The sequence below is a fragment of the Anser cygnoides genome, chromosome 6, assembly GCF_040182565.1.
Source record: "Anser cygnoides isolate HZ-2024a breed goose chromosome 6, Taihu_goose_T2T_genome, whole genome shotgun sequence".
NCBI lineage: Eukaryota > Metazoa > Chordata > Aves > Anseriformes > Anatidae > Anser > Anser cygnoides.
In genome coordinates, this window is record NC_089878.1 from 5,719,662 (window position 1) to 5,746,436 (window position 26,775).

At 37.3% G+C, this 26,775-nt stretch overlaps 2 protein-coding genes across 8 annotated transcripts in view; one reads left to right on the top strand and one right to left on the bottom strand.

Annotated features, from left to right (window-relative positions):
- The window catches only part of MFSD6 (major facilitator superfamily domain containing 6), a 43,785-nt gene extending 39,860 nt beyond the window's left edge, over window positions 1–3,925 (bottom strand). For 4 of the 5 annotated variants that reach the window (XM_048058477.2, XM_048058483.2, XM_048058479.2 and 1 more), the window contains exons 1-2: window positions 3,795–3,925; window positions 3,109–3,218 (exon numbers count right to left, since the gene is read on the bottom strand). The gene's annotated coding sequence lies outside the window, so the exon portion shown is untranslated. Of the gene's footprint in view, window positions 1–3,108; window positions 3,219–3,614; window positions 3,752–3,794 lie in introns of those variants that run through there. The other variant, XM_048058478.2, reaches the window with a different exon arrangement.
- Window positions 3,727–26,775, top strand: part of HIBCH (3-hydroxyisobutyryl-CoA hydrolase) — a 44,188-nt gene continuing 21,139 nt past the window's right edge. The window contains exons 1-7 of one of the 3 annotated variants that reach the window (XM_048058497.2): window positions 3,727–3,865; window positions 4,842–4,884; window positions 5,616–5,756; window positions 6,997–7,081; window positions 7,990–8,070; window positions 9,597–9,649; window positions 25,960–26,038. In XM_048058497.2, the coding sequence (XP_047914454.1) occupies window positions 3,834–3,865; window positions 4,842–4,884; window positions 5,616–5,756; window positions 6,997–7,081; window positions 7,990–8,070; window positions 9,597–9,649; window positions 25,960–26,038 (514 nt within the window). In that variant the 5' untranslated portion in view covers window positions 3,727–3,833. The other 2 variants (XM_048058498.2, XM_013178646.3) reach the window with 2 other exon arrangements.

A 26,775-nucleotide genomic window follows, 5' to 3' on the forward strand; every position in this document is an offset into this window, starting at 1 on the left:
TTGGTAAAAAGAAATAAAAAAGAGCTTCCCCCCACCCTTTTGTTACAGGAGAAATTGACTAGTGAATGCCACTTGCTGTGCGCTCATCCCAAAGCTATGACTTCAGATGTTATGTGGACACACTGGCTGACAAGCCTGACTCAATGCCCTGGGGAACGCAGCCTCTTCCCGTGGGATTACTCACATTACAGACAAAAGCAAAAAAAAATGGCTTCTCCATATTACATACATGTTTCCTGTGCTTCAGTCCTTCCCTGGCTTGGCTTATTTTTAGAGAGCGGAGAGACAGATTAGTTTTCCACTTAGTTTAAGTCAACTTCTGCTATTCCTGAAGCCAATGGCAGGCTGCCCATTGCAGACCTGAGCCTTTGGTACTCACTGCCCTCAATGGGGCAAGCAAATTTAAGCCTGTATCATGTGTTTTAGAGTACAATCAATTGGGGCTGTACTGAGGAGAGGAGAAAAAAAATAAATCAATTTGCGGGGCACTTGTCAGTACAGTTCTAGCCAGTTAGCTAGGATGAACTGGGGAATTTTCCCCATTCTATTCCTCAAAACTCCTTTTTCCTGTGAGGATGCACTTAATACCCACACTATCCACACACAAAAATTAGATGCTAGCTCTTAGACCAACGAAGGAAAAGACTGTTTACTGCAAGCCAAGATGCAGGAGTGTGGGACATGATGAAGTACTCAAACCATTTATTATCTGTTTTTGGTGAAATACAGTCAGAGCTCTCACAGGCAAGTAACTGAGAGGTACAAATTAATCATTAATTAGCAGTATAGAGGTAACGTACAGAATGCAGCTGAGCTGCTCTTGAAATCCTTCTTGAGAGCAACAGCACCCACATCCTGATGCTGAAGTTGTATGTTTTTCTGGAAAAGAAACCAAAAAAAAACTACCAAAAACAAAACCCCCAAACATCTGCTCAACTCTAAACTCCTCCTACAGTCTGCAATTTGTTTTCTCTTTCCAAACCTGCTGAACTCACTGCCAGGAAATTTCTCCACAGGGAGGAATTACAACCTGCCTATCCTTCTGGCTACTGCACTTGCACTCCCTGAATTCCTGGCTCAGTTACTAGGGGTGCTGCTCACCCCTAAAATATCCACTCTGCCACAGCCCTCTTTGCTGATAGCAATATCATCCATGAACTCCCTAGTTAAATGTTATCTCATTCAACTTATTTTCATATAACTTCATTATTTTCACTATTTTCACTACTTTTACTGATAGCAATCTTTTATTTTCTTCTTAGAAAGTGTTTTCCCTTTGGCATTCCACTCTGCAGAAAATAGGGTGTGAAGTACTACTAAAATCCCTGGTATCTGAGTTACTTTTTGAACCCAACTTTGGACTGACGTGCACTTACCAAATGGTTATCAGTGACAAAACTGCAGTACTCTTTAGAGCTCCGCACAAGCAAACAAAAACCCCATAGGTAAATTTAAGCCATCAGTGGCGTGTTTTAAAATAAAGTAGAACACTAGGCTCAAGAAATATGGCTCCAAAGCTTGAAACCAACAGGAAAAAGAAAGGAAAAAAAAAAGAAAACATTAAGCATAAATTCAGTGTCAGCACCCTGGAAAGAAATTGGTAGCTGTTGCAAGACAATGCTTGTGTTACTTCATTATCTACAAATAAGCAGGCCCCACTCTTGTTCTAAATCAGACATACAGCTGGGAGACAACAAAGAAAGGCTCTACACTTCTACATCATTACTTACACTGAAGCCAGGAGGGGATGAAATAGATTAAAATCTGGATAAGTAAAAGGTGAATCAGACCACTGACTTCTATTCTGGACTCCTAAACACTGCCATCCTGTGTAATCATGTCCTGATCACAGCCTTCCCCTTCGTGTGCAGGTGGGATTTATTAAGAGATTTCCAGGAGTTTCACACAGACTCCTCTCGCTCTTACCTGCGATTAGCTTCCATGCACCGATTTCTTCATTTCCACAATGAGCTAACAAAAGGATTCCCCTATAGAAAGGTGCTGTTCATATTTGCTAGTGAAATATATAGACTTTCAGGCATCAGATACTAAGTACAAAAACATTACCTGCTTATCAAACTCCCCATAACCTGGTTAGGCCTAGAGAAGAGGTGCAGTTACCTCACTCTCAACAAGTATAAATAAAAATATAAATATGGGTTCAGATTTGGCCACTATGGTAATTTGGTGTTACTTAGATTGGTTTAGATTTGATTGTGTGCAACTTGCTGTAAGACAGTATATAAGGTTTTATTCAGTCAAGATGACATTAATAGGCCACATCTTTCATAATCATATGATCTATGAATAAAGGTCTATATAGTCTGGATGGTCTAATGAATTCTGCAGTTAATTAACTTGCAGTAGGCACACTCCCAAGGCCTGCAAAAGCACCTTCTGTCTTGTTCCCTCAGTCATTTTTTTCCCCAAAATGTACAAGACTGAAAACTGAGGCTGCATAATACGGAAATGTTTTGTGTATTTTCTTGTGTCTATTTAGTCTGATTAAGATTTTTACAACCAAATTTAATATGCCCTAAGAGTTACTACAACGGAAATGCCAATACGGTTGACGCTGCTGCAAGCAGGGGCTGAATCATTTCTAGAAATAAAGAGCAAGGCTGCCCTCTGGGGACTTCTCTAGAAGTGCTACTGAAAGCTAGGATTTTTTGTTCCAGCAAAATAAACTTGCTGCAAAGTTGCTTGTTTGCTTTTGTTTGTTATCAATACAGATATGAATCTTGTGCTGAACTTGCTACTTTGAGATAGTGAAGCTACATTTCTACCTAACGCACTGCATTGCCATTTACTCCATGGTTCATCATACTTCTCAATGTCTCACAATGGTATGTGTCAGCTTAAAAAAATCTGTGGAACAGTCTAACACAGTTACTGAATAAAAAGTTGATTTAGTATTATGGACTACTAGTATCATGTCTGTAAATTCTCAATTGTCTTCATGAACTTATATTTGAAATAAAGGCAATTTCCCTGACTGCAATTTCTGAGTGTATTTACTCTGAACACAGGCTGTGTTTGAGCTCAGAGTTGTGTCTCTAGCTACCACTGGTATAGTAGCCACGCTATCTCCTCAATCCCTGCATTTACCTTCTAGAAGAACTGCTTTTCAGTGGGACGGTACATTAAATCAGCTCCTTAATCCTGGCAGTGGCACGGCTCGCAACTGCACGTCGATGACCGAGAAGGCAGCAAAGACGCTGTGAGAGGCACAGAGGGGGGCGAGAACAGGGAAGTCAGAAACGCAAGAACCAGGTTTGCTGCTGGAAACACCATGTCACCATGTGTAGCCTGATGGGCTGATGGACGCCCTGAGCAGCTGATGTGGTGCAGGGCCCAGCATGGCTTCAGCCCTAGCCCCACACGAGTAAAAAAAAAATCCAACCCAACTCAACCAAAATCAACCCAAACCCAACTCAACTCAACCCAACCCAACCGAACCCCTCACGCAACCCAAGAGCTGTGTTCACAGGCAAACTCATACCACCACCCAGCTAGCCTGGGGCTGAACACAGCCCAGCACTGCCTAAATACCAAACCAACCCCGGTGCACGCCACCCCCGTTTATTTCTGCCTTTATTAGTCACGACATTTACTGGAAGGGAGAAAGGGCAGCGCTCCTGAGTACCGCCCCCAGGGGAGGCGCAGCCCGCCCCGCAGGCAGGCCCACCGGCGGGCACGGGGCTGAGGGACGTGCCTGAGGGCCGTGGCTGAGGCCCGGCCCCGCCGCCCCGCGCATGCTCTCGCCCGCGCCGTCCCGCCCAGCCCCGCCGTACCGTGGCCCATGACGGAGAGCGACGGCGCCGGCGGCCGCCATGGCGGCCCGGGTGCTGCGGCCGCTGCCCAGGTAACGGCGGCGCGTGCCGGGGCGCCCCCGAAATGGCGTCGCCCCAGGGCTCGGTGCCTGCCCCGGGCCTCCGAGCCCCTCGGAGGCTGCTCACGGCCCGGCTCTCAGCCCTGGCGGCTTCCCCCCGCGGTGGTACAAAATGCGAACCGACACCAAAATTTCAGCTCGTGTGGGAACCCGAAATACCAGCGAGCATGAGATACCACTGTTAATTGACTGTGTTTTAGTAGTTCTTCGGTTCACTCAGCCTGCTGCTGTCTGTGACCTGAAGTCCTACAAATGCCACTTTCCATAAAATCACAGAATTATTTGGAGTGGAAGGGACCTTAAAGATCCTCTAGTCCCAGCCCGCCTGCCCTGTGCAGGGGTGCTGGTTTTATTATTTTCCTCAGTAGAATACAATGCCAGTAAATAATTGTCTGTTATTTAAATTGAGTAACAGGTTCAAAACCTGCTTTTATAAACAGTTCAGTATGGCCAGATACCTCCTTTTGGCAGCACAAGCATTAACCTTGTTCAAGTTGTTTCGCAAACCCTACTTAAACGTGCATACACGCAACAAAGCGAGAGCAGGCTTTGCGTAATGGAAGCTTGAGCACTGTACATTTTTGACAAGGCCTTTTTTTAAAATACGAGTATTAAAAGTTCCAGACAATGACTAAATCTTTAAAAGATAGTGCTACTTATCAAGCATCCCCAAAACTCCTACTTTGTCATATTAGCACCCAGACAACTTGCAATTGCTTAATTTGAAATTGTTTAAAAGCAATTAAAGCATTAACAGTTGATGTTGGTATCTATAAATAAATAACATGCAATGATATTTCCAACCACTTTGATATCAAAATAGTACTTAAGAAAAAGTAGAATGTAGAGCAATCAAGTCTAGAAATTTTCTGACAGAGCTTTGCCCAGTTATGTATTTGGGGGTTGTATAGCTATTTTAGAATTTTAGTTTTTAATATTTCTTTTTCAGACTGAAGCCATTTAACAGACTGCAAGTAATATTACAGCATTTGGTAAGAACTACATCATGTTTGACTGAGTTGGAAGCTCTTGGGACATTTAACTCCATACCTGAGACAGACAACACATGTAACTTCTAATGTGTCTGTTTGTGATGCTTCTGAATGCCATTCAGGCAGAACATTGCCTATGTATGTATGTGAGCACTTCGTCGTGTCTCTTGTAAACCATAAAGCCCAATTATTTGGCTTTCCCTAATTTTGTAGTTAGTTTCCATGTTAGCTTCCTTATATTCCTTAAATATAATCCAATTTTGAGTTTGAATGTGAAATGCAGTTGTGAAAATAGGTTAGCAACCAACTCAACTGTTAGAAGTTCCATAAAAAGTTGCATGTACATTTGTGGTTGCAGTATCAAACTAGCACTAGGGACATACAAAACTCTTACTGTAATTGTTGTAGGTATTTTCAGAATGTCAGTTTTAAAACGCCACAGTTCATTGTTTACTATCTCAAATGTCATTGCCAAAGAGCATATAGCTCAAAAGCTTGTCTGAGGTTTGTCAGAGTTCTTCAGAGTAATAAAGTGGTTTCAAGAGAACCGTGTAAGAAATACAAATATGACTTGAATTACAATGGGAAAGCCTTAATGTGAAATTCAAAACACATGTTTTTATAATCTTAAATAGTGTGCTTTGAGAGTATATTTCCATAAATGCTCTTGTATGTTACTTAAGACATCAAAGACATTAAGACATTTGCTTTATTTGTTTTTGCACTTACAGAAAATGTGTAAACATACTGATTCTTCAGATGAGGTGTTGTTGGAAAAGAAAGGAGGTGCAGGAATAATAACTTTGAATAGACCCAAGGCTCTCAATGCACTAAATCTTTCTATGATCCAACAAATTTATCCACAAATAAAGGTTAGTAGCTGTTACGTTATCTGATACCAGTTTTAAAATTCATTCTGACACTTCATAGTCTACTGATTTAAATAATTAAATTGTGAGAACACTTGCTAATGAGCTCAGATGTGTAGGATGGAAAGGAACAGACAATTTCAAGCAGGTTAGAAAGAAAAGACATGAAAGAAAAACGCTGTCAGACAAAAAGCAGAGTTTTAGCACCTGCATAGATAAGACCCCTGTATTAACACCAGGACTGAATTAAAGGCAAGCAGCAGTTAGCGTTTAAATGTTTCTGTTCACAACACCCAGTTGGTCAGTCAGCACACACATATTCCAAGCTGTATAGAGGTGTTGCCTCTTAATTGAGTGCATGTTTTGCTGGGAAGTTGCGTGGCTGAAACAAAAGATACAAATTATTAGGAAGCAAGTTGCTTTAGTTTCATTCCCTAAAGAAAATCCTTGTGGAGTTATGGACAATGCTTCTCAAGGTAGTAAAGTAATGTGAAATTTTAAGCATGCAAATAGTCTTTTTTAATTTAATGATGTTGTTCATCATATGCAGAAAGTCAAACATTAAATACCAGTATTTGTTAGACAGTTACCTGCCTCTTGATATTTTGATAGATGGTTATGTTGCAAACTTATGCATTCTTTGAAGAACATTTAAAGTAATACTTAACCTGCAATACTGAGTACTGGATTTGTTTTATGCACAACCTTAAAAGGTGGAATAATTTTTATAGCTGCTGGTACACAGAAATACCTTGTACAGATGCATCTGTGCACAAATTGGCTTAATCCAGTCCTTGACAGGTATTGATTGCAATCATTTTGAAAATATCCATTCCACAATTTAAATGCTCTTTTCCTTGCTGCACATCTTAGATACACAAAACTTCCATGACTTGTCTTGAAACAGTTACTATATCTTCTCTATTCCCAGCTTTCTCCCCCAGCATTGTGTTCCCATCCAGATTTATATAGGGCCCTGCTTTAGGGAGTGCTGTTTTTCGACAGAGAATGGGAGCTGTCCTTGGACATTCTGAAATACGCAAAGTGGCTCTGCAAATCTCTGCCACCAGGGTTGAATATGACAATGGAGTGGCAGTTAGAGACTCCTAAGCAAATGCGTATAGCTCTTGGACCAGTTTAAAAACAATCTTTCTGAAAAAAATAAAATAAGAATCAGAGTATACAGAAAAAGAATATTAAATTAGAATTTTAATCTTATGTGGAAACATTTGCCTCTCTTTAGGCTTGGGAGCAAGATCCCGAAACTTTTCTAATAATCATAAAGGGAACTGGAGGAAAAGCTTTTTGTGCTGGTGGTGACATCAGAGGTAAGGACACTTAAAACTGTTTTTGCTGTTTTATATACAATGTTCCAACAGCTGTCTCATGACGACAGCATCATACAGCATCTGTGCATCAAGGTGTTAGAAGAAGTTGGCACAACTAAACTCACCGTTTTGTGGCAAACCTCTGTTTACCTGAGTCATGGTAAATAAATGAAATCAATCAACACAAAACAGTAACTGGGAAGGATATGTCAGATTTTTGCTTATGAATAACTGGTAATAGCAGCGAGTCATTGAGAGGTTTCTTGTGTCTTCCTTCTCCTTCCCAGCATTTCATTAAAGACAGCTTATTTACAAGAAATTTGAAGGGTCCTAGCAAATAGCTTTGTTACTGTTGGATAATTTCTCTGATGTTTGACTCAGAGGTGGCTAGATAAGTAGCAGGCTACAGTGATCAATGTATTAGTGATTATTTTCTAACTATGAATAGTAGAAAGTCTCCAAACTGTTTGAATTAGTGGTTGTTTTAAATCCTAGGTAATCAAGCAGTACAGGTTATTGTTAAATTATGCCCTACTCTTACTGGCTTCTCATTTTTAGCATTCAATCTTCAGTGTAATCAGTTTTAAGTGACTGTTCCGTATATTGATATGAAATACTACAGACAAGACTGCCAACCACTAGGAGTGGTTCCATAGTGTAGAAAATAGACTGCACTCTCTCAAGAAGTATGTGAAAAACTCTCCAGCATAATGGAAGGGACTCAAAATGGATACTTTTTCATATTTAAATTTGATAAATTTGTTTGCTTAAGTAAAATAAAGCAGGATTAAGTTGCTGTTTGACTGCTGTAGGACAAAAATTTTTATCATGCGATACTAATTTTTGTACTTGTTTTTGTATGTTCTATTAACCTTACAGTTATCTTTAGAATTTTTATTTCTCTTAAGCCATCACAGATGCAGGAAAAGTTGGAGATAGACTGGCACAAGATTTCTTCAGAGAAGAATATACCCTGAACAATGCCATTGGTATGTTTAATAGCAAATTCTAGAACTGTATTGTTTTCATAACAATGAATATAAATTTACTTTCTCTCTTCACTTGTCTATAAAATATAGATAATAGAATTAATAAGTTTACTGGGTTAAAGAATATTAAAGTAAATTATACTAGTTCTTATTCTTTTGGATGAAAATCAAGGGTTGAGCGTTACGATCAGAAGAAACTTCTTAGAACATATTTCAGTTGAATAAAGTTTGGATTTTTAAACATTGATCAGAAGTATCCAGTATTAGTCACTGCAGGAGAAGAGGTGAAAATGTTGCATAATAACTTATCAGAAGAGTATAAAGTAGTACTTATTAGAATTAGCATTTTTATGTACCTCCCTGTCTCCAGCAAAGAAAATATTTAAGGTGTCATGGAAAAACCTTTATATTGCTATGGCAAACAGTTCAAGAGTATATACCTCAAGGTGTTTTTTGTAATTGGTTAGGGTGTATTATTCCTATAATGCAATATAATTATAAAACCTAGATTTTGGGTATATCTGGTATAATTGTATTCCTTTAGGATTGACATTTCTACTAACAAGAAATATTTTTATATTGTATTTTACAACTTTAAATACACAGAGGAGCTGTTTTCACTGCATTTGTTGCATTTGCAGATATACTTCTGTAGAAATTTAGTTCAAAGTCAAACATCCAGAGTCCATGTTCTAGCTTATATGTTGATGCAAGAACAGAGTTAAAAATTCAGTTCTCATATTTTCTATCGACTTGAAGTTTTGAAGTGCCTTCTAAAATAGTCTTTTGTTTTTTTAACAATAATCTATAGTTGCTACAGAAAACAGCATTTGCAGCAGATACCTCTATCAGCAATCTAATTCAACTTTATGTCTGACCTGAAAACGACAAATATGGAGCAGCAATTTAATTCTCAGAATGCTTCTGAATCTTTCTGTAAACAGTAATTGACAGTATCAGATCTTTAGTTTCATAATTCCTGTAAGCTCCAACAGATAAAGCTGACAGATAAAACTGTGGTGCTTTAGGGTATCATCTTGACCTGTGCCACACAGGGGTAACATGCAGCAGACTTGGCAAGACAGAACACGTTCATATTGTAGTAGTTCATAGTCACATTTTGGCTTAAATCTACCAATGAATCTCTCTTTGTACTGATGTACTAGTACACACTCTATGCTTTTACTCCCAAGCTGTGAGATAGGGTGAAAGGGGAACCGTTGTGTCCAACTTGTTACGAAATTATTTGTAATAGCCAGATATGGCTGGATTATCAGATGCTCACATAACAAGCCATCTGATGTTTCATGTTCTCTTACAACACTAGGAATGTAGTAAGCCACTCACTGGTATTTCTTTTCCCTGCTTAATAATTACATGAAGGAGCTTCATTATAAGTTGATATTTTATTGTTTAATTTGCTATTTATTTTTTGCTGCTCTTGCTGAAATAAGACATGAGGAAGTTGTCATGTATATGGTTAGTCATTCTTTTGAAAAAATTACAATTTTTTACTTTTCTTGTAGGCACTTGTAAGAAGCCTTATGTGGCACTTATTGATGGCATTACAATGGGAGGGGTAAGTACCTTGGTGTGATATCTAATATAATTTGTTTTAAAGGAATGTAACGTGGTATACTTGAGTTGCGTGAAGCGTGTACACAGTGTGTCAAACATTTCAATTTAAGAACAAACATTTAAATCCAAACATTTTGTATCTAGCTTGTCAGACTACATTGCTGTTCTTCTGCTGTTCTTTGATAGCTAGTGCTGCTGCTTCCTCTGAGGATCTGCCAATAGGCTTTAGAAAAGAGCACAATCTTGTCACTGTAGCGAACACCACCCAAAGGTTTTCAGAACACTTAAGTGTGAGTTTGTGGATTATGCAGGAGTTGAGAATAATTTTCCACTCAACATTTATTAGAAAATAGAACTATGTAAAAATACATCTAAAAGGCAAGTCTTTGAAAAAAATGGAAAAAATCTCATTCAAAGCTATGTTTAACAGATGTTCATAACAAGAGTTCTGCATTTTCCCATGAACTGATTGGGAAATGCATCTGCAGACTCACCTCTGCAGTATTCCCAGATCATAAGCTACAGGATCCTGATATCCTTCTCCAAGGTCACATCTTATCTCTAAAGCATACGAATGGAGGAGACTCCGTCACATTGCTGGTTATAGTCAGTGCTAATAGTTGTTTTAGCGACTGTTGGCTCTAAATACTGTGAGTAGGTAGTGAATGGCAGTACCATGCTTTTCTACATGTTGAAATGCTGTTCACTTCAGTTTGACATCTGTTGGATATATGTGCATCATAGTAGGGAACAGAGTACAATAATCTTGAGTTATTTTGAACAATGAGTTTGACAGTGATGTCTGTCTGCCATATTGTCACTTAGATTTATGGGTGATGACAAGTATTCCTGGACTGCTAATTACAACTGCTTCAATACAGTTCTTGACAGATAGTTTTTTCTTGCTGCTGAAAGTGAAGATTTAAAGGATCTCTGTTATGGAGTGTCAATAGTTATGCTGGAAAGCTGCTTCAATGTGTATGCTGCCATGTCATTAAGCCAGTGGAGTTTTTGGTTTTGTTTTTAACATCTGTCTGCTTATGATATGAAGTTGATGGTATTTATTGCCTAACTTATGCAGCTGGAATATAAGAGAATATTCCTTCCTAGAAGGAAGTTAGTTTCTTTCATCTGTTCTACAGAGGCTTATGTAGTTTTATTTAATAAATACATTTGAAACATGATGTAGATCTTAAAATGTTATGCAACTACTCAACAGCTAAGGGGACCCTTCACTGCAGGACCTGATGACTAGAAATGTATGTTATCTTGCTCAGAAAGAGAAGATAGAAAAAGAGAGAAAAGATAGAAAGAGAAGATCTCGCCTACTTGTCCAGATATGTCACCTCCAGGGTTTCTTTTTTGTTTGTTTTTGTTTGTTTTGTTTTTGTTTTTTTTTTCTTTTCGAGAGCTACTGTTCAAGCATTTTTGTTCTCCCTCTGAATTTGTTTTACACTTTTCTACACTGCAGCTTCTGTTCTACTGCATTCCTTTTCAATGTTTTAAGGTATAATCTCATCAGGTGTTTGCTTTAGGCAAAGTTTAACACAAGTAGAGGCATGAGCATGGAAGACCTCAAAAGCTTTGCATGAAGTACTTTTGTCTTGCACTTCTCTAAAACATTATTTTGGTATAATAGCCTAAAATACTATTTCACAAGAGGCATTTTGCCTTTTCTTGCATTGGGCTTCCTGAAATTAAAAAAAAAATAAAAAGATGGAACAAGCGTATCATTCCAAAAGTGTGAATATACACACTTCGTTTCTATTAAAGCATACAGGGTTCTGTTGCCCACTCTTTGGCTGGGTCTGAAAACCAGGATTTTAGTTCTTGTGTGTTATATTTAAAACTTTGTGGTACCACCTCAAGATCCCACACTGAAGTTGTGGTTGTCTTTCATGTCAGTGTGATAAAAACATACAATTTTGGAGGAAAAAGTACGCAATCTAAGGTAGGGGAAGAAGCAGTTTGGTCTCAGTTTATGGACTGCTTTTAAACTTTCATATAACCTTGAATGCTATTTATTTTGCAGTGTTAGTAGAGCTGCAGTTTACTCTGAGACGTCCTTTAATGCCCTTACTACAGGAATGCATGTTTTTTTTTTTTTATCAACACACTTTTTTTCTCCTTGCAGTACATAGAAGTATCTACTGATGGTTTAACAAAGGAGGTCAGCAGCAGTATTTCTCAATGCCTATCAATTTTTGTGTATGTGCTCTGTGATAGTTTTGAGCTGCGTTCCTTTCAGCTACCTCTGCAAGATTAGCGTTGATTTGTCTAAATGGACCAATGTTCAAGCAGGAAGGGTGTGCTAGCTTCCTTCTATCACTGTTGTCAGCACTGGGAACCCCCATCAGTCCTGACCTTAACCAAACAAAGCTTGCAGCAGCTCTTTTCTGTTGTGGTTAAAATAGGTGCACTGCAGTAAGATTTTTAGATTAAAACCACTAGAACAAACCTGGTCATGGTTCATCCTGTTATCTTGTTTTGCTTGTTGCATGGAAGTTCTCTATCCTACTATAATTATTCACTGGAACTGCATTCATACAAAGGAGTTATTCTGTTCGTGGTAATTAGATGATTTGTTTTAAATCACTCAAACACTAGGGAACTATGTTTTAGATTAAATATGACCTTATTGTGTCAATTTCATATGCTCAAAATCTGGCTTAGTCCCTGCAAGTGAGTGGGAGCTAGGAGCATTTGTTACTTATGAACCACAGTAACTGTCATTAAAAAAAACAAACACAACAAACCATGTTCAGGTCTTTAGCTTTAAAAGCAAGTGGTTTAAGCTTGGGCTTAAAAATCATGAGACCCCTCTTAAACGCTTCAATTTCACTCTACACCATTAATCTATGAATAAAAATGCAACCATGTCAATTTCAGCCATGCTCAGAAATGCAGGTACTCCTTTGTAGCACCATGCATATTGAGTGCAATGTTGTTCTAATTTAAAATTGGTTAAAACATCCAGCAGTGTATTAGAAACTCAGTTATTATGTACTCAGGTAATAAAATTTGCTATTGATTCACAATTATCTTAGATTTGTGATAAACTCGGAATTGTATTCCAAAAAATGAACTGGTTCCACTTCAATACTGTTCTTTAGAGTCTGGTGGGTGATACTCTGGAGAGCTTGATTAGCCAACAGATGGGGCTGTGGAGCTTGTTCTCTGCACCTTTTTGTATATACTCTATAGTTCATCACAAATTGGAATTCCATATAAGTCTGTCTTTTAATCTTTTTGTACTTATTCAGCTTTAGGGCAGTAGGTTTGAGTGACAAGAACATCTAATGAAGCAAAAATGATGGTATTTTCCTAGAAAGAATAGCGAAATAAATTTTTAAATTCTGCATTTTACATTCCACATGTCGGTCGAGGGAAGTGATTGTCCTGTTCTACTCTGTGCTGGTGCGGCCTCACCTCGAGTACTGTATGCAGTTCTGGGCACAACAGTACAAAGAGGATGTAAAACTGTTGGAGAGTGTCCAGAGGAGGGAGACGAAGATGGTGAAGGGCCTAGAGGGGATTACATATGAGGAGCGACTGAGGGCACTTGGCCTGTTCAGCCTGGAGAAGAGGAGGCTGAGGGGAGACCTCATCGCAGTCTACAGCTTCCTCACGAGGGGAAGTGGAGAGGCAGGTGCTGACCTATTTTCTGTAATCACCAGTAATAGGACTCGCGGGAACAGTGTTAAGCTGAGGCAGGGCGAGTTTAGGCTGGACATCAGGAAGAGGTTCTTCACCGAGAGGGTGGTCGCACACTGGAACAGGCTCCCCAGGGAAGTAGTCACTGCACCAAGCCTGTCTGAATTTAAGAAGCACTTGGACTGTGCACTTAGCCACATGGTCTGAACTTTTGGGCAGACCTGTGCGGTGCCAGGAGTTGGACTTGATGATCCTTATGGGTCCCTTCCAACTCGGGATATTCTATGATTTGCTGTTAAAGGGTGTGTCCTATTGAAAGGGACACAGGCATATACTCTCATGTTGCTAAAAAAAACCAAACCAGTATTCAAATTATTATAGTTGACTTCTGACCATAGATTTTTATTTTGTTGAAAATTAAATACCTGGACACTAGACAAAAAGTGTAGAATATTTAACAAAAACTTTTTATGTTAAAAAAAACAAACAACCAACCCTGCTTTATAAGCTCAGTCAAAATCCATGTTTTTGAACAGGGTTTTGTCACAAAATAAATTAGTGTTGGACACTCTTTCTCACAGACTAACCCTCAGAAAGATGAAATGTATTATAGCGATTTTGAGTGGTAGCTTTGAGATGACTGGACTTAGAATTTAAGGGGAATATTTGATAGCAAATAAAAACTATGGGGCATAGATCTAGGAAGTTAGTGAACGTGGCCTTGTGTTAATGAATGAAAGCTTTAGTTTCCTGGATATCAACTATTTTATATGTTATTTGCATCCAAAGTATACCTAAGAAAAGTCTTTAAGTATATCGGTCTTTAATAAGATTAACTTTAGAACAATGTTACTAATGAATGCAAAGAGCTTAAAATTCATACTAAGCATACTGTTGAAAGAATATACATCGTCTTGCAAGATTTCTTTAGAAAGCAAGCATTCATTTAAGGAAGTTGAGCAAGTAGTTGTGGTGTTAATAATGAAATCAGCATTGTTTTGTCTGTATAGAACTGAGTTATGTCACTTTAGTAGTCATTGTATTATAATAAGTGCTTCACCCTTAGAACTCATTGGGCTAAATTTATCTAAACCATACTTAAAAATTCAGTGGCGTGTTGTCAAAGCCACATCATTTTCAGGAGCCAAAGAACATGGCCATTAGCTTCAGGAGGAATCTGAGGAGTCATATACAAAGTACTGTCTTCCTTAATAACATATTCTAGCACATACATGATTAGAAACTACCTGAGCTAGGCTTTATTTCAGAACCACAGAGTTAATAATCACCAGTAATCACTGTTACCTCAGTGTTCATCTAGTATTTTTGATGTTAATTAGCCTTTGTCTCCAGAAGGGCCTGTGGCAGTTTCACAGCTGAATTGTATGCTTTGTGAAAAGCAATTTGCTGCTGTTACAGACCTGTCACTCAATATTATTGAATACTTAGCTGCTTAATTGTTTATAAGGCCCAAATAGGTCCTAAAACTTTAGTTTTAATTTTTAATATTTTTAGCATTAGCAAGTAAAGTCTGTTGCTCAAACATGGGCATTTTTGTTTTTGAACAGTTAAATTCAGTGTTTAAACCTTTAGTCTGACCCGTTACACAGTATATTTGCTAAGCTTACAGATTTAAGGGTTACATGATTATGTTATACTTCTTGCTTTAACAATTAATGCTTTCAGTTTTGGGTTGAAAAAACATCTCCCTCCATCTCTTGTTGGGCAAGTAGACTTAAGCTTAATAAGGTAACACATGACACTTTCAATGTAGAAATGGTGGAGTTTGACAGCATCACCAGCTCTCATAAACCCTTTCTTACAGCCCCATTCTTGGAGTTATTCTGACGATCCCATTTTCTAATCTTTATGTTTAGAGAGAGGAATAGGAAGTTGGAATTTGAATATAGTTTGCAACTTTGAGAGACAGAGGTCACCCAACCTTGTTTCCACAGCCATGCTCCCTCAGCTTTTAGGCCTAGTTGGTGACAGCAGTAGCAGTATGAAGCGCTGACTGCTTTGTTCTTTCCTCAGTAGGAGAAGACCTCAGGCGTATTTATTGCAATTATGAGAAGACTCATTGATTGGCTCTTTGGATTCACAAGTGGCTTTCCATTAGTTTTGTCAACACACACATCAGCACAGTTTTTTTAAGCAAGGGCTTTGAAAGTGAGAGTCTATATCTAAGGTACTTAGGTAAAGTATTTTCAAGGTGTCTATTAGAGAGTTTAAAGTACTGTTTGATCCTCCCTTAGTCACTCAGGTAGTAATGACACATACATTGAGATTTAGATAACAGAAGTACAGAGCTGAGAGGATCCTTGAGATTATTCTTTTGCGCTTTGAAGTAGTGTTAAATATAGAGTGATGAGGGCTTAGGAGATTTCCACCTAATGCATTCAGAACTTTCTAACATCAGGAATTTAGTTTTTCTAGACATCCTACCCTACTACTTAATTATTCTTTCATGATTTCCCTAGTGTCTAATTTAAGACTTCAGTGTATATAGTCAATATATTCCTTAATCACAGCTCTCTAAGAGCATTTTAAGATACTTTACTTTCTCCCAGCCATCTCACTTTAACTGGGAAAAGACTAGTTCTTTAGTCTTTACTATAGATTAATTCCCTTTGTCTTCTTGCAGTCCTCTGGAATCTCTCCAATTTGTGTACTTTACAGTTCGTTACCAAAAACCAGACCGTGTTTCAGCTGGGGAATTCATTAGCACTAAGTAGAGCAGAATAATTATCCCCTATATATGATAGAAATATTCTATCATAAGTAGCTCACGCAAACCAAAGCCTCCCAAAACATCAGATGCTAGGAAGCCACCACATCTACATACTCTTAAAGCCATTATTCTTACCTCTTTCTGCTTGCGGAATATAAACTTCTGTCATGGTATATTTCCTTGTCACTTACCTTTTACCTGTATTTAGTTCTTCCTTGAACAGAACTTGTGTGTCAGCATCAATCTTATCAAGTTACACTTTTCCTGAAAGACTATTTTAAAAAACACCAAGTACTTACTTCCTCTTTGAATAAACCTGAGTGTTGCATCACCTGGCATTGCCTTTTATAGCTCCACCACATCAAGCTGGTTAGGCTTCCCAGATGTGTTAAATCTAGGCTAAGTGAGTACAATTCCACCCTTTGGTGCCTGCTGTAGCATAGTGTCTGAAGTAAATTCTTTTGCATTTCTTTATTGTTTCTATTAAGATCCTAGTTGATTTCAGGTCTGGAAAACTTTAAGGCATTTGTTCTATAAAAAGCATGCTTGCAACCTTGCATTTGATTTTACTTTTGTAAATGTAGTTGATTTCATTTCATTAATATCTGTCTGTTCTTGTTCCACTATTTCTCTGAAGTGAGATGGTTTTGAATTCTGATCCTGCCCTTCAAAGTATTAATACCTTCCCAAAATGTAATTTGGAAATTATATCTGTACATATATATATATAAAAAACACAGCAAAAAGCAACAAACAAAAAAACCCCTTGTTATTTCCTCATCCAAGCAGCTAATGAAAAATATCAAATAAAACTTTATTAATGATCGGCTTCTGTATGACCTCAGTAGAGGTGCCGTCTCAGTTTGACTGCAAATTGCTGATATCTTAAAATACTTCCAGGTAACTGTGCTCTTCATTTAATAGTGATATCATCTAGGCTATGTTTTCTTAGCATCATAAACTTTGCAGCTCAGAATATGATTTTTTTTCATAACGTTGCTTACGGAGTGATAACGTCAATTTAATGTAAGCTACAGGGCTAATTAGAGGTTCCAGGGAATCAGATGGAAGCAAATCCCTGAACCTACTCTGCAGTTTGGAAAAACTTCAACTACTGTTGCATATCGGACCATTCTTCCCTCCCGGACTACAGATTCAAAATTACCGTAGCCTTTTATATTGTAGTAGAAAGTGTGAGCTTAGTGCTCATATTTAACTTTGTACGTGTGTATCAGTGCCACTTGATTTTCAGCAAAAGATTCTAGTTGCTTATATTAGAGGAATCTGATTTACTTTTTAAGGAAGGTCTTAGGACCTGACACGTAGGTCTTTAAGGCAGAAATTTGCTTAGGTGAGGTTTGCATCTTTGCTCCATAATTATTCACTGTTGCACCAAATAGAGTCCACTTGTCTTCGTGAGGACTTAAGAAGAGTTTGATGTGGGAGAACAATAACATTTTAATGCTCTTCCAGAAAAAGTGGAATACTTCTCTTTTAGGCTTTTAGTTTGCTTTAAGCAATAAAAGCTTTTCAAAACTTTGAATAAATAACTTTTTGGAGTGAGTTTGCAGTGTTTTATTTCAACTCAAGCCTGGCGTCTTGGTGAAACTTTACCTTACAACATTCTGAAAAGCTAGAGCCCTTCACACTATTAAAATATCTGCAGTCAGTTTTGTTTTAATTTATGCCCTAGAATCTGCCTAGAATATTGACATACTAAACCTGGATAAGCTGCTTTCCTATTCTCTCTTTCTCTCCTTTTCTCTCTCTGGCTCCCCTAGAAACTCTTACTTGTGTACCATACAGAAACTTCTTGTCCATTTGTTGTCTATGCTTCAAAGCTGAAGGAAGCTTTTATTGTAAAATAGAATAGAGATTTTGGAAGTAGTTATCTGTTGTACTTTGAAACAAACCTTTGTGAGATTGACTTGTGTACCTCTTAGCTTTTGTAATATAGGATGTTGAAAACAATGCTGAAGCAATACTAAAACAGGATGCACTCTTGGCTGATACTACGCTATATTGACCATCTGGCTTGTGGGTCTGCCTGCTAAGCTCCTGCGCTTGATCCCAGGGACAAATGGCACACTTCATTCTGTAGCTAATTGGACTATAATATCAGCAGTTTTTGACATCAATAAAAAAAATAACTACTGAATGTTCAACGATTTGCACGTGATGCTATTCCCTAAAGGGCCGATCATAAAGCACTGTCTTGAAACCAAGTATTTTAAACTACGGGTTTGAAAACAATAGTGGTACAGAGAGTAAAGCTCCAGTCCCTCTTCCAAATCTACAGTGAGTGACTTCTTTAATGTACAACATGAAAAGGAGCGGATACCACTATTTTACACGTAGAAAGAAAGGCAGACTTCCTTAACATACATGTTGGCATTATGCAATTGGACTGCACTTAATATTTTTGAATCACAGAACAAATGTTTTTTGCATTTCTGTGCAGTGTAATGAGGTAGAGATCACATCATAGAGTAGACATCACTTGTCTACTCTGACTAAATTTGAGGTTCTATGTTGTACTTTCTGTATTTTTTATTTTTATTTGTTTATTTGTGAAACCTGTGTATGTTTATAGGAGGTTTTCTTTATGGCTTCATGGAAACCTTTTGCACCCTTGCACTGTTTAGTGTCATCGCAGATATTTTGCGTGCTTCTGTATGGATTCATTCTTACCATTTAACACCACAGTCTTTCTTGCTAGAAGTTCTACTATTTTTCTTTAGTTCTGGGCCTTCATCTAGAGTCTCATATTGAGAATTTTCTCATCTCATTTCCCTTTCCTTCCCTTTATTATAGATCAAGGACAAAAGTTCTGAAGAGAATTATCTTTGCCTGCTTCTCCATCCCCTGTTAATTTTTCTCATTTCCCAGAAGACTGTGAATGCTTATTTTCTCCTTGAGTTAGTTTTAATGTCTGCTTTATTCTATTATTTAAGCATTTTTTTCCTAAGAAATGGAACATCATGACAAAATTCCCTTAGTTTGCACGTGTCACCCCAAATAACTATGCTCCTGTTTAAAAAAAAATGTTGCATGTGCCCATCTTTAAGAACAAAAAGTGTTTTCTTCAGTTTTAAAAGAAAACCTAAAAGCTTAGTTGTGTGTTGATGCATCTTTCTGAAATGGGTCCCGTCTCTTTCCTGCCTTCCCTGCAGATGTTAGGATGTGGCTAGTCCAAATCTTTGTATTTCTTGCAGTAGCTACATTTTTAGGTGTTGCAGAGGAACAATGCTTGTCAAGAATTTTAGAAACAATAATTAAAAAAACCCGATATAGTTAATAAATAAGTCGCAGTAAGATAGAATAGTGAAAAAGCAAGAAGGTCTACCTCCTTACTGTGAAGGCATGCGTTTGACTGCCACTGCTGCTTCTGCATGAATTTTGGCTGGTAGTAGCAAAATCAAAACAGGGATTTTCAAAATTGAATCTAAATTTTGTTTATAAAAGACAGTCATTGTAGCGGTGCTGGTGTGGCCTCTGATTTTTTTCAAGTTCCACTGTTAGAAGAAATTGACCTAAATGATTACTATTAATGTAGTTGAGCAAATTTGTTTAAATAATCAGAAGTCAGGAGAACAAGTTACACTTCTAGGTCATCAAACAAGATATTAATGAATTAAGGGGAAGTTTTTAGTATGATGTTTGAATTTGTGGTGAAAACAGAAGTAAACTTTAGGAAACACACAACTGGAATGAATTCTGCCACTGGTTTGTGCCATGAAGCATCAGAGTATTCACCAAATATTGGTTGTCATTCATAGCACAAACTTTCTTACAGGTTTGGCATTAAGCTTTAAGGAAAACACTTCAGACTGAAACATCAGATATTATTACAGGTAATATTATCCAGACGGTTGTTCTTCTGTATGCCTGTAGAAATTTGGAATGGGATGCTCTAGCACATAATCGGTATGTGGAAATTAATATTTCATATTTAAATTGTATATTAAATTAATATTTTATATTTTAAAACAACACAAAATGATTGAAAAGACCACCAAAAGCACTGTTTTTAATGATTTTTTAGGATATTTGTATAAAGTTGATTTATATGTCATCAACTAAAGAATGTGATATTCTTAGTCCAGATCTATTGTAAAATATTGCTCTGGTTCAATAAATCATCTTGCCTGCTAATATTTACTGATAAAAACAGATTATAATCTTTGGAGTGGTCCATGACATTAATGATGAACAAAGATTAATTTTGATTTAGTTTAAGATTTGCTGCGTCTGGATGCAGGGGATAATGCTCTTATATCAATGATTTTTGATCTAACATAGCTATAAGCCTCTGGTGCTCCCTCAATCAATTTCACTTGTTTACGTTGCCAACTAATGCTTTTGTGAACGTATCAGCAGACAAAAATCGCTGCACGTTGTCTTTTTTACACATCTGTGTTCAGATATACTTGCCCTTTGTTATATTATGCCCAGTTTGTCTTGTTGATTGCCGCATTTCTTTTGTGGTTCTGGCCCTACCAGAAACTGCATTCTCATTTAGTTTAAAATGTCTTATCATTGCATTTGAACTATTACCAACAGGACTTTCACTGCAGATGGTATTGATAGTAGTATTGTAATGAAATTATTTGCTTGTACAGCTAAAAAATCTTTATCAGCCTACTGAAGATGAGCTCCTTTTCTGTTTGTATTTCTTTTATTCCATCTCTTAAGCTTTTCTAGGCAATGACTCCTTTGCAGTTAGGTTATTTAGTAAATAGTCAAATACGGTTTATGGTTTTGCTATGAGATAGATCTACTTCTCTGTATGTGAACAGATGTTTATTCAGTTAGTAACTCCAGTGCTTAATGCTGCAGGTGAATATGAGCATCATTGTGTTGTTGTATGTCGTTCAAGAAGGGTATATTTATTTTGCACTGTGTGGTTTTCTGTTGTGGTGGCCCTCAATTTCTATTAACTTTCTTAGATATGTTGAGTTCTCTGAATGACTAATGTGGGTCATTTTCAATTTACGATAATACCGCATACTTTTGAGATTTATAGTAGCTGTATTCCATTGCTCAATTTATATCAGTAATCTATACTTTGTTTTTCATCAGAAAAGTACTTTAATAAGGTTCTGTATTCATCATGAAAAATATGGAAATAATGATAAGTTTTCTATACACACTCACATAATGACATTTGAAATACTGCACTGAGTTTGAAATCGTGTATGGGAAGTAAAATTGAGATACTCCCATTTTCAGAAGCTTGTTGATTAATTTGAACAGAACTAAGAGATCTGCAAACAATATTTCATACCTTCACAAGGTGTGCTGTAATAGTAAAATTGTAGCACGCTACATTTATTAAGATTAGTATTTTAATACCTATGCAGTAGTAAATTTATAATTTGCAATCAAACACCATTATCGCCAAACTATCTGCAGTAATGCATTTTCAGACCACCATTTCTGCTATTGTATATGTTTTTGATTAACTGATATAAAAAGCCTTACAGAAAGATTGTTTAAATTGGTCGGTTGTTACTAAGCACTGTAACTTTTGGTCTCAGTTTTTAAGTATCTTTTACAAACTTAAAACATGCAGTTGCCAGCAGACAAAAGAATGGTTCTTGCCATTATTAAGATAAATGATCTGGATTAAAAACCAATCCTGATTCACCAGAGAAATAGAATAATAGAATCATTTAGGTTGGAAAAGACCTCTAAGATCATTAAGTCAAACCATCCACCCAACACTACCTATTCCACCACTAAACTATGTCCCTAAGCGCCACATCCACACATCTCTTAAATAGACAGGGTGGCAACTCCACTGCCTCCCTAGGCATCCTGTTCCAGTGCCTAACCACCCTTTTCATGAAGAAATTCTTCCTGATGTCCAGTCTAAACTTCCCCTGGTGCAACTTGAGGCCATTTCCTCTTGTCCTATCACTTGTCACCTGATAAAGGGAACTGACACCCACCTCGCTGCAGCCTCCTTTCAGGCAGGTGTATAGACTGATGAGGCCCCTGCCTCCTCTTCTCCAGACTAAACAGCCTCAGTTCCCTCAGCTGCTCCTCATGTGTCATTTTCTACTCCCTTCACCAGCTTCATTGCTCTCCGCCGCCACATGCTCGAGCAACTCAGTGGACTTCTTGTGGTGAGGGGCCCAAAACTGGACACAGTACTTGAGGTGTGGACTCATTGGTGCCAAGTATAGAGGGACCACCACTTCCAAGGCCTGGGCAGGGCCTGCCTTTCTTAAACCTGTGCTGACCGGGTCTGATCACCTGGTTGTCCTGTACGTGCCAGGATAGTCTGCTTTATGACCTTCATTAGCACAAAAGTCAGACTGACAGGCCTGTAGTTCCCCAGATCCTCCTTCTTGCCCTTCTTGTAGGTGGGTGTCACGTTTGTGAACCTCCAGTCAGCTGGGACCTCCCTGGTTAGCCAAGACTGCTGGTAAATTATTGAAAGCAGCATGGCAAGCACTTCCACCAGCTCCTTCAGCACCCTTGGGTGGATCCTACCGGCCCCATAGGTCTGCGGGTGTTCAAGTGGTGTAGTAGGTTGCTAACCATTTCCCCTGGATTATAAGGGCTTCATTCTGCTCCCTGCCTCTGTCTTCTAGCTCAGCGGGCTAGGTACTCTGAGGTGAGTTAGTTTTACCAATAAAGACTGAGGCAAAGAAGGCATTAAATACCTCAGACTTTTCCTCATCTCTTGTCAATATATTTCCCCCCACACTTCAGAAGGGATGGATATTCACCTTTGTCCTTCTTTTCTTGTTTATGTACTTATAAAAACTTTTTATATTGTCTTTTGCTGTAGTGGCCAAATGTATCTTGGAAAAGTCTGAAGCAAGAAGTTAGCTTTAGTACGTATTTGAAGATCATGAAAGGGAGGTCTCTCACAGTGCAGGGTATAGCACGTTTTAATAAAGACATAATAGCATTTAGGCTAGTATGTGTAAATGCTGGGGCCATTTAAGGTGAAGTGAACACAGCCTGACTGCAGATATTTCAATAGTGGGAAGGGCCTCCTAGACGGGACTCTACCTGTGTAAGGTTCTGGTTTAAAATTAAAAAATATATATATCAAGAAATGGAGGAGGAATGCATTTAGACTTCTGATTGGAAGAGTTTGTTCTTTACACAGGATACTTTTAAACTAATACACTTCTCTGGATTAGATGGAGAAGGTTAATCACATACAGTGGAAGTTATTAAAATAACCATTTGGGAAGCTGCAAATAAACACATGAAATCATATGATCGGCAGTTTAATAAATTACTGGAGTTTGTACCCTCAGAGTGTTAACTCATTTTTCTCTCCTAGTTTTATCTTAATGTGGGATCATTTCAAAACAATCTTCAAATAAATAAGGATGTATTTGTGCCATTTTCTTTACAATGACTAAGAAGAAAATACAATTTTAGTCTTTTAAATATGTATCTAAATTAAGCTCTTATCTTTACCATAAAACTTGAAGGCTATCTAGAAAACAAATCCAATTATGGCTAAGGCACTTGAGAAAGTGAAATCTGATTCTTTCAAATTCTTTCAAAAGAAAATTACTTCTTTCAACTTTCTATGAGGAAAACTCTACAGTTATTTTTATCACTATAAAAAGAACAAACTTGAAAGAGAAGCAGCCTTCGTGGAGTTCACACTCCATTCTTTATTACTTAGTACTCAAGTTGAAAATTTGAATCTTTTTTCTCATACAAACTACTGATTACCTAGAAAATAAGCCAGGAAAATGTTTTATGATAAACGGTATTTGTATTCTTAGATACAGCGTTAGAAAACAACAACAACAAAAACAGTTAAGAATTAGAAAAAGCAAAATGGACTTGCTTTATTTCAATTTTATAAAAAAGTTGTTATTACTGCTGAACATGCATAAAAATGGCACAAGTATTGTGCTTTCTCTTGCTATAAGAAAGGCTTTGCTCAATGCAATGAAAATATGCTGGTGTGATACAATAAAATGTTGAAAGTGATGAAGTCACATTTCTGCTTCCTTTAAGAATTCTAGAGATTTTTAATGAATAAATGAAGCTTTACATACAGGGCTGCTGCCTTTGCTGCTGCTCAGATGAGACAGATCTACAACCAGTCAAGTGAAAGAGCTGAGGGACAGATAAGGGATGAGATGTAATTGTACCCTATGCAAATAAGATTCAGGTTTTGCTCAAAATCCATTTGCCTCCGTGAAACAGCAGTTCCCTGTGTATATAGATTTGGCTTAGGCTCTGCATATAAAATCAAATACAATAGCCAGAAATGTTAAGTGTCCATTTCTCAGGAAATTAGAATGGAATCTTAAAAGCTTCATAAATTTATATTAAAAACTGAGAATCGCAGATACTCATTTTACAGAAAAAACACCTTTAAGATGTTTTCATATTTAATCATGCATCACCCTAATGGAATAAGTGGTGACAATTAATTTCTTGCTTGGCAGAAATGTACAAGGGGCCAGGAAAGAATGTATAAGAATGGTGCGAAGAAATGGATGTAATTTTTATTAGCTTGAGATAACTTTGTAAAATTTTAATGTAAAACTCACCCAAAGATCCCTGTAGATAAGTGAAATGAAAAGATGTTCTACTGTCTTCTTAAAAGCCTATCGAACATGCAATGCTGGTCCAAGCAGGTATCACTCAACTAATCCCACTGTTTTTGTTGGGAAGCCTGAAATATTGTGAAGATGTTTGTGAAGACTAATAACCTTAGTTACCATTTTTCTAATATCTAAACAAGTAGAAATGTTACTTAAAAATTGATTACATCTTCATTATACTTTGACTTCTTTTAAGCAGTGATACTAGTTTTAATATAAAAATTGGTTGGATAGGAGGATAGTGAGGAAAGGAAGTAAGCTGAAACAAAGTGAGAGAAAATATATGTATAATGACACTTGTGAAATATTCAATAGAGGGTACTTATCTTCAGCTAGGATCTACAGATTTGTATTGGTATGTATTATGTAGTTAAGCTTTGAGAAGTGAGGATCCTTTACCCATTTTTTGTGGTTGTGCCGAGTAATCTCAATATTATTGATGGAAGTGACCTAAAAGTAGTAATTTTGTCAGATAACCATTTCTCTTTAAATATGTCAGTTTGCCTATTGAACACTTTTTTGATATATATATATTTTTTTTGGTGAAAGGAAAATGCATCTTTTTCTTGGGCCTTGCTGCTGCTCAGTGCCCAAATCAGAAAATATGATAGGCAAAGCCAGGAGCTTTACAGGTTTGAAAAAAATACCTCATCAGAAAAGTCTGCTAGAGAAGAAGGCTAGGTACTTCGCAGTGTGGATCTTATTTCTGACTTGGAGAACTACAGTCCCCGGGTTAAGGAAGACTGAGATTCTAACCACAGACTTTGAATTTTAATGAATAATGCTGGAGGCTTTTCCTGCTTAAAATACTTCTGTATTGATAAAGTTGGTAATTATCACATAATAATAATTAGCTAGTATTTCTTTTAGAAGCATAATTACAACTTCATGCAATTCATATATATTCCAAAAGTATTGGCCTTTTCTGTTGTTGTTGATGATAGTTTGTTGAAGTATATGCAAATGTTATAGATAATATAACATTAGCAAAAGAATATCAACTTGCTTAGTAGTCTAATGGAGAAAAATGGGGTCACTTGTTTCTGTTGTTGCTGTCACTCATGGGCTATTTGTAGTTAATCTCTGTATGAGTCAGCAATCTCTTAAAGCATGGAAAGCTATTTCAGTCAAATCATGAAGGTAAAAAATGCTTTATAGGTCTTTGAACCATAAAAGGCCATTTAATATTTTGTTGAGATGTGCGTGGTAAATGTAACATTATTTAATTGTAGAGCAAAACAGGAAGTGTGTTGCATAGGATTACGGTTATAATTATTTTCACTGGTAATTTTATAACCATTTCCTTTGTTTGTGCTCCACACGTAGGGAGTTGGCCTTTCAGTCCATGGACATTTCCGAGTTGCTACAGAAAAGACTCTTTTTGCAATGCCAGAAACAGCAATAGGTAAGTAGATTTTAACAGATTATCATATGTTAATATGTTTCAAGTTTCACTGCTCATGTAAATGGGATGAGATACAGTTGACTGAAAGCGATAGCAATAGTGTAAGAGTTTTGAAAAGGAACTGGAAATGACCATATATTGAAAGTATTTTCTATTAAATTAATAAAAACTTGTCTCTGAATTATGACATTGAGATTATGACATTGATCATCGAGATTCTTAAAACAGGCTAGACTGACACAAAAACTATCAGGATATGATGCTTTAAAAATGGAAGTACACGTGAGGAACTAAGTCTTTGCTACAGGTATAAGCAGATAAAGTCAGAAAATCCCAGTGCAAATGTGCTAACCATTTTACATTTGGAACTCAGTGTGGAGACAAACTACATGATCCACAATGTTCATGAGAAATCCTAGCTTTTTAAGTGGATTAGTAATGTAGATCAATTGTAGTTGCGTACAGATTGTGCACAAGATCACTTTTTTTTTTTTAATAGCAACATGTACCTTGCGTTTTCTGATGTTTGATCCTACAACCTATGTCAACTCTGAGATGTACAATAGAAAATTTTATGGCCCTGAGCTACATAAGGAGAGTGGTATGCCTCAAGAAAAGTCAGATTACAATGAACCTTCTTATGAAATCATTCATGTTTCCCTTGAAGACAATACTGGTACCAACAGGGTATCCACACTGAATGTATTACTGTCTGACTTCTGGATTCCCTTAATACT